The sequence below is a fragment of the Oncorhynchus gorbuscha genome, linkage group LG26, assembly GCF_021184085.1.
Source record: "Oncorhynchus gorbuscha isolate QuinsamMale2020 ecotype Even-year linkage group LG26, OgorEven_v1.0, whole genome shotgun sequence".
NCBI classification, from domain to species: Eukaryota; Metazoa; Chordata; class Actinopteri; order Salmoniformes; family Salmonidae; genus Oncorhynchus; species Oncorhynchus gorbuscha.
The window spans coordinates 29,264,732-29,281,251 of NC_060198.1; the positions used below are offsets into that span (position 1 = coordinate 29,264,732).

The 16,520-nt window shown below is 42.9% G+C and overlaps 2 protein-coding genes across 2 annotated transcripts; one reads left to right on the forward strand and one right to left on the reverse strand.

Annotated features, from left to right (window-relative positions):
- Positions 1-401: 401 nt before the first annotated feature.
- Positions 402-9,656, reverse strand: LOC124015326 (ADP-ribosylation factor 2). The gene is made up of 5 exons (XM_046330503.1): positions 9,509-9,656; positions 3,890-4,047; positions 3,164-3,274; positions 2,906-3,030; positions 402-1,138 (listed from the first exon to the last, which is right to left on the reverse strand). Exons 2-5 carry the CDS (start codon positions 4,035-4,037, stop codon positions 977-979), a joined length of 546 nt encoding a protein of 181 aa, XP_046186459.1. The 5' UTR covers positions 4,038-4,047; positions 9,509-9,656; the 3' UTR covers positions 402-976.
- Positions 9,657-11,761: 2,105 nt separating this feature from the next.
- On the forward strand, positions 11,762-16,349 carry LOC124015035 (protein Wnt-9b-like). Its single transcript, XM_046329899.1, has 4 exons — positions 11,762-11,928; positions 12,959-13,212; positions 14,045-14,310; positions 15,887-16,349. Exons 1-4 carry the CDS (start codon positions 11,843-11,845, stop codon positions 16,346-16,348), a joined length of 1,068 nt encoding a protein of 355 aa, XP_046185855.1. The 5' UTR covers positions 11,762-11,842; the 3' UTR covers position 16,349.
- Positions 16,350-16,520: the final 171 nt, after the last annotated feature.

Here is a 16,520-nt window from a genome sequence, read left to right on the forward strand (position 1 = left end):
ATCGCTTCTGATCCTAGAGGGCAGCAACTGGTCACCATGGTTACCTTTTGGAACAACAACTTTATGACATGGAGCCAGCAGACAAGTATTGCTCCATTCTATTAAACTGAAAACAATAGTAACAAGTCATTTCAGTCAGTAATGTCTACCAAACAGCTGACCCTAAAGTCCTGCAGGACTTATCAAGCACCACCATCATTCAGGCTAAGGTGGAAACGAGTGGACGAGGGGCATGGTGACATCACTAATATGTTGTGCTTCAATTGATGTTTGAGGGTTAGGACAGCGACTGAATGCTAGCTAATAATTTATTAGCTAGTGTTCCCAAGACAGCCAGAACAATGCAGTTGGGCATACTAGAACAAAACAGCATGATTTTCCAAAGAATGCAAAGAAGGATCTAGGATGGAAAAGCTATTTTTATTGGTCTTTTTTCCAACCTGATACAGGTTACATTGAGATGTATTTCATGGTGTGGAGTCTCAAACCAACAGTTTAACAAGAGTGTCTGACAGATCGCAACACTAGTGGATGTAAAATCAAAGTTGTTTTTTTAATCTATAAACTTTATTCATTTTTCAGATTACACATAAGACTTAGCATCCCGGGTCTTTCTTTGCCTTGTGAAAACCAGGGTGTCTTAAGAGCCACTGCGGGTGGGGCAGGAGGGGAGGGATGGGGGGGCGCGCTAGAGTTAGCCATGCTGTCATTTCCACGGGTGAGAGTGACTGTTGAAGGCACAGCAGGGCTGCTCCCACTCCCGGCTCACACACATGCACCCACACATACATACACATTAAGATCCACACAAACACTTGCACTCTCACACACACGCGTATGTGGGGTATCACTGGTCAAAGCCCCAATGGTTGGAGGGGGTGGAGAGAGAGACGGGAGGAGAGAGGGGCTGGGACCAGCGCTGTCGCCCATAACACACTGCGCAGACGAAGACGCAGACAGACAGCGGAATGGTGGATCATTTTGCGTTCTTTAGCTGGTTGGAGAGCCAGTCGAGGCCCTCGTAGAGCCCGTCCCCGCTGGTAGCACAGGTGGCCTGGATGTACCAGTTACGCTGGCGCAGGGAGTGCAGGCCCAGCTTGTCTGTGATCTCCGCTGCGTTCATAGCATTGGGGAGGTCCTGAAGAGTGAAGAGAAAAGGGTTAACCCGGGAAAACATGCATCTGCAACAGACCTTCACAAGCCATCTTAGTATTAGAGGTCGACCGATTAAATAGGGACGATTTCAAGTTTTCATAATCGGTACTCAGCCTTTTTGGACCCCGATTATGGCCGATTACATTGCAATCCACGAGGAAACTGCGTGACAGGCTGACCACCTCTTACACGAGAGCAGCATCAAAAGGACCTTATGGCTGCAAGGAGCCAAGGTAAGTTGCTAGCTAGCATATAATAAATGTGGTGCCTGTTAATTTATCATCGAATCACAGCCTACTTCAACTTTGCCTAACGGGTGATGATTTAAAGCACATTAGCAAAAAAGCACTATTGTTGCACAAATGTACCAAACCATAAAAATCAATACCTTTCTTAAAATCAATACACAGAAGTATATATTTTTTTACTTGCCTATTTAGTTAAAAGAAATTCATGTTAGCAGGCAATATTAACTACAACAGTTTGAGCCGCCTGGCTCGTTGCGAACTAATTTGCAAAAATGTTGCATAATTATGACATAACATTGAAGGTTGTGCAATATTTAGACTTAGGGTTGCCACCCGTTCGATAAAATACGGAAAGGTTCCGTGTTTCACTGAAAGAATAAACGTTTGTTTTTGAAATTATACTTTCCGGATTATACAATATTAATGACCAAAGGCTCATATTTGTGTTTATTATATTATAATTGAGACTATGATTTGATAGAGTAGTCTGCCTGAGTAGTGGTAGGCAGCAGGCTCGTAAGCATTCATTCAAACAGCACTTTACTGCGTTTGCTAGCAGCTCTTAGCAATGCTTGTTGCACAGCGCTGTTTATGACTTCAAGCCTATCAACTCCCGAGATTATGCTGGCAATACTAAAGTGCCAATAAGAACATCCAATAGTCAAAGGTATATGAAATACAAATGGCAGAGAGAAATAGTTGATGCGTCATAATTCCTATAATAACTATAATCTAAAACTTCTTAACTGGAAATATTAAAGAACTGGGAATATTGAACAACCAGCTTTCGTGTTCTCATGTTCTGCTCAAGGAACTTAAACGTTAGCTTTTTTACATGGCACATACTGCACATTTACTTTCTTCTCCAACACCGGGTTTTTGCATGATTTAAACCAAATTGAACAAGTTTCATTATTTATTCAAGACTAAATTGATTTAAGTTATGTATTATAATAAGTTAAAATAAAAGTGTTCATTGTTCATTCAGTATTGTTGTAATAGTCATTATTACAAATGTATACATAAAAAAATATAAATAAATAAATAAAATCGGCTGATTAATCGCTATTGGCTTTTTTGGGTCCTCCAATAATCGGCATAGAGGGAGTCCATTGTATGACCTTGAGTATAACTACTAGTATCTGCAAACCATATGAATAATAATACTGTACTACCAATTACAGATGCAGGTTACTGGTGAAGCCTTGGGCTGTGTTAACACTGGTAGCCCAATTGTGATATTTTGCCCAATTAGTGATCTGATTGGTTAAGAGACCAAATTAGTGGAAAAAGAGACCACCTGTTAGTCTCGCTCTGCTCAGTGTAAAATTGCTCGCTGATTCCATTTAAAAAAATTCGACGCACAGCTAACGGCGAAAAAAACTTGATTGAAGTGGCCCACTCTTTACGCGTCAAGATAAATGTACATATCCAGTGTAGCAGGTAAAAGAAACTACTGTTTTCCTGGCGCACTAGTGTCTCTCCCCAGTTAGTCAGTTCACCTGTTTGTTAGCGAACACAAGAAGCACAGCGTCCCTCAGCTCATCCTCAGCCAGCATCCTTGTCAGCTCCTCCCGCGCCTCGTTCACTCTCTCCCTATCGTTACTGTCCACCACAAAGATTAGACCTGAGAGAAGCAAAGGGAGAGAAAGGATGGAGGGTGAGGAAAACAAAAACATTTACCTGGGACAGTCTTGACTCAAAAAGTCAGAAATAGTGAAGATGGTGCTGAGGGGGGTCTGGTGAAAGTGTCCACTCACCTTGGGTGTTCTGGAAGTAGTGCCGCCACAGAGGCCTGATCTTGTCCTGACCGCCCACATCCCACACAGTGAAGCTGATGTTCTTGTATTCTACCGTCTCAACGTTAAAACCTGAGAAAGCGAGAGAGATCAGTTTTGTCAGAAACCTAAGACACTAACATTCCAAGAGGCTGTGTGAGATGACATATCAGCAATCCCAAACAGGCAAGCCAAATCACTCCTTTAACACAAATACCTGCATGAAATGTCTTTGCTCAAATGTAGCTGCAAATTAAAATGTATATTTGAATAAAATATGCAAAGTGAATGAACATCTACTGGAATATGTAATGTCATCAGCCTTGTGTTACATTCATATAATGCAACATTTTTGGGGGAGGGGGGGCTGTTGAGGGCCATTCATTCCTATATTTAAAAGTCACTTAATCCCTATGACAACAGCCACATTGCAGGATGTTGCCTGCCTGCGGGAGCTCTGCAGCTGATGCAGGCAGCTACTCTGGGCATGTGGGCAGTGATCAGGGTTCGGACGAGATGGGGACAGAGGCAGTACATGGCTGTACGTATGACATTAATTTCCACTCCCCTACGACTAAACAAACGGGTGCCTACCCCTCATGAAAATCACATGGAGCAAGGTATTGGGGAGCATTTCAGGAGGGTTTTGTACCTAGGTGAGGAGTGTGTGATGAGAAGGGGTAAAAGGGATAAGGCTAAGCTACTCACCGATGGTAGGGATTGTGGTGACGATCTCTCCCAGTTTGAGCTTGTACAGGATGGTGGTCTTGCCGGCAGCGTCCAGCCCTACCATCAGAATCCGCATCTCTTTTTTACCAAAGAGATTCTTAAACAGGCCTGCAAACATGTTCCCCATCTTGGCTAATCTGGAGGAAGGGAGAGAGAAACCAAAACGGTTAAGCTAGTAGTGGTACAACATTCATTGTGCTTATCACCGGGCTAAACCGTTCATGTATGTGTGTCCACGTGGTCGGTAACACAAGCGCTTGCTGACGTATGTGAGCAGTGTGGATGAAATTATTCATTAACGTTAAAATATTCTGCACAGCTCCCGCATACGTGGGTGGTGTGGGATCGGTGTAAAACAACATTTTTTATGAATCCATTTATAAATGTATATACTGGTTCCCATCCTTGGTAATTTCATTATAATTTTTGACCTGTGAGGGTAATAATGTCAGACTAAGCTTCCTTATCTCTGATAAAGGGTAACCACGGGGAGTAAATTCATGAGGGGGGGAAAATAGTGCTGAGAAAAGCATTCAGTCGCTGTCTGTGTTTATTTTGCGTGTTAACAATGGGCCCTCACAGCGGCGCCTCTGAGTCTCACACCACACACGAGCAGGACTTGGCTGATGGGACTGCAGGTCAGTGTTGTTCTGAGTGGCAGGCAACTGTTTACCCATAGCCGGGAGCAGAGAAGTGGATCACATGACTGGCAGAGCACTGACCAGAGACATGATCCAGAGGTAGAGGCTGATTACAACATAGCGCCACCTGAACACCTATTGCCCAACACCCACCAAGCAAGAACACAAACCGGCTCTGTAACAGCAGCCACAACGATTAGAATGCAATAGCCCAGTCAGTCCCAAATAGAAGCCTACATATATGTCTAACACCACCATATAACTAATTCATGTTTTTTTTAACATAACTTTCTCACTGTTGAAATGGGTTTCTAAATGTACACGAGTCTTTCCACTCATTTGGTGCCTTTTGAGAAGTGTAACTTTCACAATTTCAACTTCATGAAAAAATACAAATAAAAATCCTCACTCAAGAGGTACATTTTGTTTTTAGAAGCAGTGCTTAACTTAGTGCAAATATAAAGTAACATAATTGATGATTTCTTCTTACATCAACCATAACATTTGGGGTGGCAAGCCTAGTGGTTAGAGTGTTGGACTAGTAACTGAAAGGTTGCAAGATCAAATCCCCGAGCTGACAAGGTAAAAAATCTCTCGTTCTGCCCCTGAACAAGGCAGTTAACCCACTGTTCCGAGGCTGTCATTGAAAATTTGAATTTGTTCTTAACCTTTTTGGGATAGGGGGCAGCATTTTCACTTTTGGATGAATAGCGTACCCAGATTGAACTGCCTCCTACTCTGTCCCAGATGCTAATATATGCATATTATTATTAGTATTTGATAGACACTCTGAAGTTTCTAAAACTGTTTGAATGATGTCTGTGAGTATAACAGAACTCATAGGGCAAGCAAAAACCTGAGAAAGAATCCAAACAGGAAGTGAGAAATCGATTTTCAAAACAGTGCCTATCGAAATCTCAGTGAGATATGAATGAGGGTGCACTTCCTAGGGCTTCCACTAGATGTCACCGTCTTTAGAAATTGGGTTGAGGATTCTACTATAGAGGGGCTCTGCGTGAGTGGTCTGGCAGAGAGCCTCGGTCTCATGACGCGGGCGTTCCAATGCTTTTCTTCAGACAATGAAATTATCCGGTTGGAACCTTATTGATGATTTATGTTAAAAAAATATTAAAGATTGATTGTATACATGATTTGACTTGTTTCTACGGACTGTAAAGGAACTTAGAGTTTTTGTCTGGAGGAAGTGCTCACGCCTAGATTACTGGGCTGAACACGCTAACAAGTGGCTAAATCATGGGCTTTATGGAACAAATCAGTCATTTATTGTGGAACTGGGATTCCTGGAAGTGCCTTCTGATGAAGATCAAAGGTAAGTGAATATTTGGTGTTTTTTCTAGCATCTGCTGATGCTAAAACGGTGCATATTCCTCTGGCTGTTTTGGGTTCTGAGCACCGTTCTCAGATTATGCTTTTTCAAAATTGACACAGAGGTTGAATAAAGGTTAAGTCTTTAAATTCTGTGAACAACACTTGCATCTTTTATCAATGTTTATTATGAGTATTTCTGCAAAATCACCAATGTTTTGGAATCAAAAAATGACTGCACGTAACGCGCCAATATAAACAGATTTTTGGATATAAATATGCACATTATCGAACAAAACATACATGCATTGTGTAACATGATGTTCTATGAGTGTCATCTGATGAAGATCATCAAAGGTTAGTGATTAATTTTATCTATACGTCTGCTTTTTGTGACTCCTATCTTTGGCTGGAAAATGGCTGTGTGTTTTTGTGACTTGACTCTGACCTAACAATCATATGTTGTGCTTTAGCTGTAAAGCATTTTTGAAATCGGACACGATGGGTAGATTAACAAGATGTTTATCTTTCATTTGCTGTATTGGACTTGTTAATGTGTGAAAGTTACATATTTCAAAAAAATAATAATATAATTTCGCACGCTGCCTTTTCAGCGGAATGCTGTCGAGGGTTCCACTATAGCAAGGTTAACTGACTTGCCTAATTAAATAAAGGTGAAGAAAAAAATCAACTTATGACAGGGAAACTGTCACAGAAACATGTGTGCAACCAGGAGGGGCAATTGAATGCAAGCTTCACAAAAAAAATACATTGTTACAACATTTGTAGTCTATGGGTAACAGGGTTGACATGTTTTGCTCGACCAACTCAGTTTTGCACCACAAAATTGCCAAAAAGATATTACTATTAAATGTTCAATATTTTAAAAGACAGTGTCAACATATTAAAAAGAGTTAATTGCACATAACAGGGTTGAGGGACATACTTAAATTAATCACATCACATAAATAATCATCTTCAGAAATAACTGCCTACAAAAATGACTAGGGCTTTAAAATGATGCTGAACCATGAAGACATTTAGGGATTAAGTGGGTTAGAATTGTCATAAGTGAGAGTTGACAGAGCGACGTCAAAATGCTGCATTTTGGCACTTTAGTAGATTTGAATTCTCCATGTTGTCTATAATATTAAAGGGCATTTAATATAACAGGCTTTTAAAATACAATATTGGTGCACAATTTCTAATTAAATTATCAAAGGGTCGCAAAAGGCACTCATGGAATGACCCACAAACGTATCAATTGTTGACTTTCATTTTTAAATCAGGCATATTCGTTGCAATAACAATCCACCCTATTATTCAATATGTTGCCAAGCACATCTCAGAATCATATAATTTAAGACACGGCCTATGATGAAACAGGCTCACTACATCAGAAAAAGTGTATCCTAAACACCATGACAAAAACAGATTCATATTTGAGACAAGTTAGCGGTCTTAATAGAAACTGGACGAGAGTAGGGGACGATGGGGCCGCATTATAAAAAAACAACATACAGGTGTTGTTGGTGAAACGAAGAGCATGCAGGCTGAGCTCAAGGAAAAGCACACAATGAGGCCAGTGATGTGGCGAATATAGGTCAGCGCTCAGAGGAACCAGAGTACTGGAGGCTGGATATGGGAGAGGTAACAACACACCTGTAAGCAGAGACACACTGCTGAATAAACCAGGAGAGAGACAGGGAAATAATGATCCTGTCATACCAAAAACAGGCTATTGAACACTCAGGTCTTTCTCCAAAAGACACAAACAACTTAAAATAATGGAACATTTTGCTACACAACTCTGATCTTGTGCAAAACACCTCCCAGTAACACATGCCTACAAATGATAGCATAACACCAACACAGTATTATTACACTCCTTCAAGACAATTGTGGCAAATGGTATAGACATTAACATAATTCATAAAGGTGTTCTTTGGTGGAAACATGCTAAAGCCATTTACATATGACACATGCCCTAGCACTTCTGAAATAAACTATACAACGACTGTAGGCAAACAAAAGCTAGGAGGGGTGTGATTTGAGTTCTAACATCATGAACACAGGGAGTTGTCAGTTTCACAAAGTGCCTTCCTGGATTCAGTATGTGACAACGAATCTAGCTCTAGCCAGCAGACATTCCATAGAGGGAAGTTTCAGAAATAGAGAAGCTCATAGCTTGCAGATTTCTAACAATGACATCACAACAATGGCAGCTCATTTGAATCAGGATTGTCCACCCTGCTCCTCAACTAAAGCAAAGAGGAAGTACTCAGAATGCATCATCCTCAGAGAAAACAGGAATGATAGGGGAGGGGTATGGGAAGCCAGCAGCAAGTCATCAGAGAGTAGTTAAGTGAACTTATCACAGTATGCATGTGATAAAGGCTGCCTGAGGTAGTCTTTTTGGGGTGCATCGACAGTCCGTGTTAATCTATCAAAACACGCATCGTCCCTATGACAGTCACTAGAATTCAAATATGGCAGACGGGACTTTTTGCGCTTGTCCTGAAAAATCTTTGAAAAACATTTTCAGCAACACATTAATATTGAGGGAAAACTAGGGGCATCGTGGAGGCTCATTTTCTTGTTGGACAGGCAAGTAGTGGACATTTTTATTTTAAGTCTAGCAATGTTTTTCTATAAGAGATTGTTGAAGCGTCAAGCATGCTGGGGTTACCCTGCTACACTGGTTGTTTGATCAGCCCCTCATCAGGACCTGAACAAAGTAGGAACATCTGCCAGAGATTCCTAGAGAACGCAATGTTGGAAAATGGGAATGTATGAGACAGACATGGGTGTCACAGTCATAAAGAACACTAAGATGAGTGTAGCGTTGTATGCATCTCACACACTATTTTGCTTCAGTTGTCTGTCCATTAAAATGACTTAGGTCTAACATAAGGGTTTAGCTAGTTAGCTACATTAATTTGTAACACACTAGCTAGTGACTAACCATGTGACCCGTTCAGTTTGAAGACACTGACAAGTTTCCAAAACCAAAGCTTTAACCATACAGTACCAACAGTTACGCTAGCTAAAGCTCCCGGCACAGTTTAGTTACCCAGCTAGATGGCCATAGAGACCACTACGACCAAGTTAACCAGCCTATGGGTTAAAGGGTAAGGTAACTACATTAATTTAGAGACATGTTTAACGTTGGTTAGCTAGTTAAGCGGCGGACGACTCAAATCTCAATCCACGTAAATTAACGTTACGCAGTCAGAAAATAGGCGTAGCTAGCTAAGGTTAATTGTGCTAACATCGTTAGCTAGCACAAGCAAGCGAAGCGGCTCGACATAATGACTCAAAATAGGAGGAAACTGAATGTCCAATCACAATGACCAGCGAATACTTACTGACACAATTTCAGTAAAGTTAGCGGAATAATGCTCACGACTTTTACAGGTCGTGAGAATATAATGCCGGGCGAGCTAGCTAACGTTAATTAGCTATTGACGGCAGATGATCCTAGTTTGGTTTGAGTCTACGCAGGGGGATTCGTTGTTAAAGCTCGCGGTCAACCCGAAAGCAAATAAGCAATAGTTTGCATTCCAGATCCATGAAAAAAACAAATACTATTAATTACATATTATATTGCTACGTTGAATACATGTTTTACCTTCTAGTGGCGGTTTCTCGATCTTTCTTTTACGCTCCTATTCACCGCTAACAACAAAATGGCGTCTTTCACAAGTGTCAAGAAAGCCGCGTCATGGACGTTGCACATCGTAAAATCTTCACCAATCATGTTATCCATGCAAGTCACAAAATTACCTTGCTATGCTGCGAACCAATCGATGCAACAACATTTAATGTTGAGGGCGGAGATTTACAAAAGGCCCTCCTCCAGTTTGCCCTACAAACTGAAAGACCAGTCAAGCTTCCCGTAGGATCAAGCATCCCCGCCTCTTCCCCGCCCCCTGTTTCCGGCTTCAATGGAGACTGGAGAAATTTGCCACTGGCCCAACCCATTATCATTGGGGAGGATAGCAAACAAAACAAACCGGTTGAATTGTTCAAGCCAGAATAATTGGAAAAAAACGTCCGGAAAATAAAGGACCATGGGTGTGTATAACCTTACATTATATATGGCAAGCAAGTGCTGCCTTATATGCCTTATGGCTAGGCCACTTGCCTATAATGTCATAGAGGTTATCATCTCAATCAATAAGCAACAGCCTACAATTTACATTTCTGATCAAAAAATTCCAGCATGTTTCTGTCATTCATCTTTTAAACAGACTGAACGAGTCAGAGCCAACACCATAGAAATAGGAATTAGAATACAAATTAAGTAATTTAATGGGATCTCTATGGCCAACACTAACATGCAAGGTCTACAATGACAACTAGGTCTATAGGGCCAACGGGTAGGCAACCTGGAGTTGGGGGGCCCCTGGAGGTGGGCAGAGGGGAGAAGTGGGTTGCAAGGTTCAAGGTGCATCAGGGTTCAAGCGTTCATCAAGGTTGTTGGGGTCATCGTTAAAGGCTCACAATGTGTGTTGTTCATATTAAATCCACTAGATGGGGCCGTCTCCATGCTGCGTCATAATGTCCCAATAAATCAAAGCCAATAGTTTCCGTATACTTGTTTCCTTTCCATAAATCAATCACTCTGAAATTATAGGCATAGGCCTATGTGAGTGCAATATCATCAGGTGGAATTTTGTCCACCTTTCATGTGTTTGTGCTCATGGTTAGCTAATTCAGGTGGTTGTCCGGATCCCCTCAGTTATGCAGGTGCAGCACTGAGCAGACAACTAGAACTTTGATTACCCATTCATCCACATGGTAATTGTAAACCAGAGTTGTTGTTGTTGCTGTTGGACATGAAGTGAACAAAAGGGATTTGATATGAAAATGGCTTATGGACTGAGACATCATGGGTGGTAGGCAGATATATCTACAGGTCTCATGAAGCACAGAATATCCTTTAATTAGGGGGTATAAGCCTTGAGATGCAATGCATTCAAATAAAAGCTTATTGTTGATGTTTGTATGTGTTTTTCTACAGTATTATTCACCGTGACTAGGCAGTGGGCATGCCACTTGTCATTAGTTTGTGTGTTGTCTAGGGCTGTTTATCCCACAATGTGTTCATTCTCCTTGCAGGTGTTTGGTCAAGTGCCCACGTATTACAAAATAAAGATCTTATCCAGTTGAATACAAAAACGTATTTATAGACGTTTCTCCCTACTGCTATGAAACAGTAAGTAAGAATCAAAGAAAAAACACGGTTAGGTAGGGAAAAATTAGATTGGAGCCTTGGTGGTTTGTAAACATTATGATCAAAATGAAAATAGAATTATGAAGAAGGAGACAGACCATCAGCGAGTCTTTGCTGGCAATGGAAAATAGTCAGCAAGTGATGGTGGAGATTCAACTGTATATATGCCTATAAACCAAGATCCATTTTTGCTATAACAAGTGTATCTGCATGTTTCTATTTGTAGGCTATGTCTACCTTCTCAGGCAGCCACAGAACTTCTTAAAGGAGCACACTCGGTTATAGTCATTCTATAGCCAGCCACATCCTATAGCCTATAGTTATTCTGGTATATGCCCATACACTTGCCACTGGTGTACCCACACATCCATATCCACATGGCACAGTAGATCTGTCAGTGGGTAGAATGAAAATGCACCAGCAAGTTTGAATATGAGGCACGATAATGACAAAACCCAGGCGAATGCTCATCACAGACAGGTAGATTTCCGACCTGTCACTTCCATCTAAGTGTGGGGCGTTTCAATGGTTGGGGTGGGACGACAAGGGAGTCCAATGGGCGTGTGGCACGATGATGCGCTCCCCAGAGGCCTTGCCTCCCTTGGGACCGCGCCTGCCGCAGTGGACCGAAGTTTGTGTGGGCCACTTAGGAGGTGAGCCTGCCAGACGGCACAGACTTTCCCAGTGCAGAATCAGCGAGATGAAGAGCAGCGTCGACCCGTCATCATGTGCTCTAGGCTCCCAAGGACCGCCTGCCTACTGCGACTCATTGAGCTCTGCATCCTCCTCTCGCACACTGCAGCATATTTTGGGTCAGCCACAACTCCTTTACTGTTATGTTTTTGCAGTTGTATTGTCTTTTCCTTGCTTCTAACATATACAGCAGATCGATGTCGGTAGGAAATAATGCATGTGATGCGACGTACATAGCCTGCCTATATGATGGAAGCCCAGCGTTCCATGACTATCGTGCGCAATTACGCACGAGACCTTACTGTAGGACTGTAAATGTTGACTTGTTTGGATTTTCAAGTCCACAGAGATGATTTATGATTGCCTTTTTCTGCTATCTAAAAGTAAACAAAGTAGACTAGTTTACAAGGCTGGGTGACAATTTTTCAAATAGGCCTACATCCTTATGATACCGCTACATCTTATAATAATATTATTGATGATTATTCATTTGCCAAATAAGTCTCAGAGCAGAATATTTGAATATTTAAGATAGCCTTTGTATAATCTATGACTTGCTGTGAGTGTGAATGGTTTCTCACGGTCTCCTGACCTCTCGAGTTTGGCACCACCTCAATTCTCTCACTTTTTGGCAATAGTCGAAATTTGTATGAGGGAGCTCATTTGCATGCATAAACATATTTGTTTTAATATTTTATTTTAAAATTAGAATCCTACACTCCGTTTTCTTTTTTTGCATTATTGTGTGGTTTTATTGGGTACATGTGGGTAGGACAGACGAAGTCAAATATAGGCCGATATGTGCGACATTTTGATATGACTTACTACGTTTATACATAATTGCGCGTATACCTATGTGTAGTGTGTTGTTAAAAGCTTGTAGAGTCAGCAAAAACTATACATATTGTGTCGATTAATAGGCTATGGCTCTATAAACAAAATGTCATTGTTATGGACACATATTATAGAAATTACTCTCGAACAACATGTGTTCTTTATTCTCAGGACCACCAGAACGTTGGTTATTATTTATAGGTCTACATATTTATATTCTCTTGATAAGATTATTCATATGACATGTTCCTTTTGAATGGTAACGTCAGTGATAATTATACTGCACTAAATGTATACATTTGTCTCCTTTGAAAGGCTGACAGGCCGAGAGCCCTTGGTCTTTTTGCCTGCCCCATTCTCCAATGAACCCCCAACGGGAAAAGCTCACCTAAAACAATGCGAGCAGATGACCCTGACCCGTAGGCAGAAACGAATGTGCCGCCGCGAGCCGGGTTTGGCCGAGACGCTGCGTGAATCAGTGCGCCTCAGCCTCTTGGAGTGCCGTTATCAATTCCGGAACGAGCGGTGGAACTGTAGCTTGGACGGCCGCGGGAGTCTTCTGAAAAGAGGTGCAATCATATGTCATCAATTCATAGAGTTCCATGTATTTACACACAGAGAGATATGAGGGAAAGATTTCCATCTGGAGGGACGCATCATGGGAAGCATGTAAACATGTAGGCCTAATAGCCTAGACTGCTGTTGTGTTGTGAATATCGTAAGGGTCAAATTACTACTTGATGAAGCAAATTATTTCTCAAGTGCAATAATGCAATTGATTGAAAATGTATGTATCTTGAATTGATAAATTGACTGTTGTGGGGTAGTTGAGTGATCTCAAAATAAAGAGCCAGACTAAACTCTAGTCTATAGCCTAAAAAAAAAGTCAGCGGCTGACGCTCCACCACTTATAAAATAATTTCAGAGCACGGTTATGCTATCAGCACGAAGAGCCATGAACAGGTCAGCATGGAGTTAATTAAGGGCTGAAGAGCCAAAAAGCCCGGTGCGGCGTGGCCTACGAGGGACGAGTGGTTATTTATATCTCCCCAAACCGCCCAGTTACCAGAGAAAAAGGGCGGCGTGATTACTCACTTTCATCTGAGAAATAAATCCTTCCTAGTCAAAATAAGAATTAATTGGGTTAAAATACATCATAGCGATGTCTCTGGGCAAATAACAGTGCGAAATCATGACACAACTCTTTAAATGAAACATTGGAGTAGAAACATGGGAGTAGAATGTAACCAAAATATGTATCTCATGAGCTTGGATGATAGTCTAGTCTTTGCATGTCTGGGTCTAGCCAATGTACGAGGAGTAAACAAAATTTAAAACAAATATATTTTTAAAAAATATTGTAGACTATTATTAATTGTTGATGTCATCTGTCTATTCCAGGCTTCAAGGAGACGGCCTTTCTTCTTGCGGTGTCTTCAGCGGCATTGTCCCACGCACTAGCAAAGGCTTGCAGCTCAGGCCGAATGGAGAGGTGCACGTGCGATGACTCCCCAGGAATACAGCATCGCGAGGCATGGCAGTGGGGGGTCTGCGGTGACAACTTGAAATACAGCACCAAATTTCTCAAGAAGTTCTTGGGCCAGAAGAGGGTCAGCAAAGACCTGAGGGCGCAGATCGACTCCCACAACATTAACGTTGGAATCCGGGTGAGTGAGTGTTGACGTGTGCATAAGCTCAAGCAAAACAACAAGAAGCCCATTAAGCATTTGTGAGTGACACTACTGTGGCTTAAGTTCATTTTTTTTTTTAAATAGAAGGTATATTAGCCTATGCCAGTGGGGAGTAGTTTCCTCCCAAACTCAGGATGGCATCATAAACATATCAGCCAATAAAAGCTCGATTTTAGACCCACCAACAGAAGACAAACACAACACTGCTCATCATACAATGAACTCTTACAACAGAGGCAGCAGGGACTGTGTGACTTTACCAGACTCCTTGCCCATATATCTCATCCAGTGCCAGTAGCCCACTCCCCCTGCATAGTGTTTCCCTTCTTGTAGCCCTGGTGGATAGATAGCTACTGGGCCTGGGCTGGTCGAGGCTGAAGGAGGCAACAAGTAACAGGGATAGGAGAGGAGACAGACTGCTGTCAGATCCCTGGAGCCAGGTGTTCCAAGGCAGGCATGATAAAGCTTGCTGTGCGGGCCCACAGAAAATTAAAGGTCTCCCGTCAGAGAGAACAATTATAACTGTTGCCTCCTTTAATATACGAGCAAGCATTTTTTTCCACATACTGTATGGCGCTGAACTGTGCTCTTCTCTATAAATCCACATAATGTTCATACGGTAACCACTATGTGTGTATTTGTGTGTGTAGCTTAGAAACAGCCAGCCCCAAGGCTCTTCCCCCTTACCTTTCACCTGAGGCAGCAGGCCCTTCAGAGGGAGAGAGGGAGAGATACAAACAACAGGATGAACTGAAGTAGTCTATCTTATCTTTATTGAGTGTGGTGTTTTCCTCATCTTCCACCTATCCGGCTCAGTAGAGACCCGGAGGTTTTGTTTTTTCACAACACCCCCTCTAACCCTCATCCCTCAGTAATGTTCTGAGATGCCCCTGAGGGGTTCATACCTGCGTAGGGCGGAACTCGGCAGAACTCTTCAACCCTGAAGTAGCCCCTGGGTCTCCCCCTCCCTGTAAGGATGACCCCCATGCCACATGACCTGTCTCTGGCCCCCACCCAGTTAGAGTCTCTCTGGCTGAGTGCCTCAGCGCTGGTACCCCCACCCCACCACCATTTTTGAACGAAGGCATCCTTTGGCCGCTAACCCAAACTCTCTAACTGTTTCAGCTTTTTAAGCTCTTATGATCGTTTTCCGTGCACACACAGAAAGGACAGGGTGGAAAGATTCTGCTGTCTGTCTGTGATGCCTGTCTCTAATGCCTCAGGCTTCATAGGAGAGAGAGAGGGAGAAGCAGCGAGAAAGAGCTAGTTTCAACACATTGAAAAAACGAATCCGCAGGCGCTGTCTCAATGCGAGACGTCAGGTGAATGAAATACTGCATGCCGAACAGTCTCCCTAATCCATCATCTCAACCGTTCATACTGAGCTAAACTAAAGGATTACTAGCCCCATACCATCTAACCCCCGCCCCACCAACCCACCCTGCAGGAAACTGGTTCCCTCTGTCTAGATAGGCACCGAAGATAAGAGCCCAGTTAATGAATCAGACTGAAGAAACTGACATCTCACTCCCCCCCCCCCCTTCCCTTTCAGGCAGTGAAGAGTGGCCTGAAGACTACCTGTAAGTGTCACGGTGTCTCCGGTTCCTGTGCCGTGCGGACCTGCTGGAAGCAGCTGTCCCCATTCCACGACACCGGGCGGCTGCTCAAGTTCCGCTACGACACGGCCGTGCGTGTGCTGAGCGTCACCAACGAGGCCACCGGGGAGACGGAGCTGGCGGGGCCGCGTCGCCACGGCCAGAGCCACCGCTCCACCGACCTGGTGTTCCTGGAGGACTCCCCCAGCTTCTGCAGGCCATCACGCTACTCTCCCGGCACGGCCGGACGCTCCTGTGCCAAGGACACCAGCTGCCAGAGCCTTTGCTGCGGGCGCGGCTACAACACGGCCATGCACCTCACCACCCTCTCCTGCCACTGCCAGGTGCGCTGGTGCTGCCATGTAGAGTGCCAGACCTGTGTCAGGGAGGAGGAAGTGTACACCTGCAAAAATACCTGAAAAGGGGAGAGATGGAGAGAAAAAGAGAAAAGATGGGGAGAAGAAAACGAGAACATTCAGAATGGCAGGACTAGAACCACTCAGACATTACTCTTGATAAATTAAAGGGTTTGACTTTTAAACATACCCTTACAAATGCCTGTTTTGAACTGAGAACTGTTTTGGGAAGCAT

What these genes read in the sequence shown, in the direction of transcription:
- LOC124015326 (XM_046330503.1), bottom strand. Translation starts at nt 4,037, where the DNA reads ATGGGGAACATGTTTGCAGGCCTGTTTAAGAATCTCTTTGGTAAAAAA. An exon ending in CACCACAATCCCTACCATCG is followed by an intron (nt 3,275 to 3,889) that starts GTGAGTAGCTTA and finishes TCGCTTTCTCAG; the next exon opens with GTTTTAACGTTGAGACGGTA. An exon ending in TTGTGTTCGCTAACAAACAG is followed by an intron (nt 1,139 to 2,905) that starts GTGAACTGACTA and finishes TTCACTCTTCAG; the next exon opens with GACCTCCCCAATGCTATGAA.
- LOC124015035 (XM_046329899.1), top strand. Translation starts at nt 11,843, where the DNA reads ATGTGCTCTAGGCTCCCAAGGACCGCCTGCCTACTGCGACTCATTGAG. An exon ending in CACACTGCAGCATATTTTGG is followed by an intron (nt 11,929 to 12,958) that starts GTCAGCCACAAC and finishes CTCCTTTGAAAG; the next exon opens with GCTGACAGGCCGAGAGCCCT. An exon ending in ACATTAACGTTGGAATCCGG is followed by an intron (nt 14,311 to 15,886) that starts GTGAGTGAGTGT and finishes CTTCCCTTTCAG; the next exon opens with GCAGTGAAGAGTGGCCTGAA.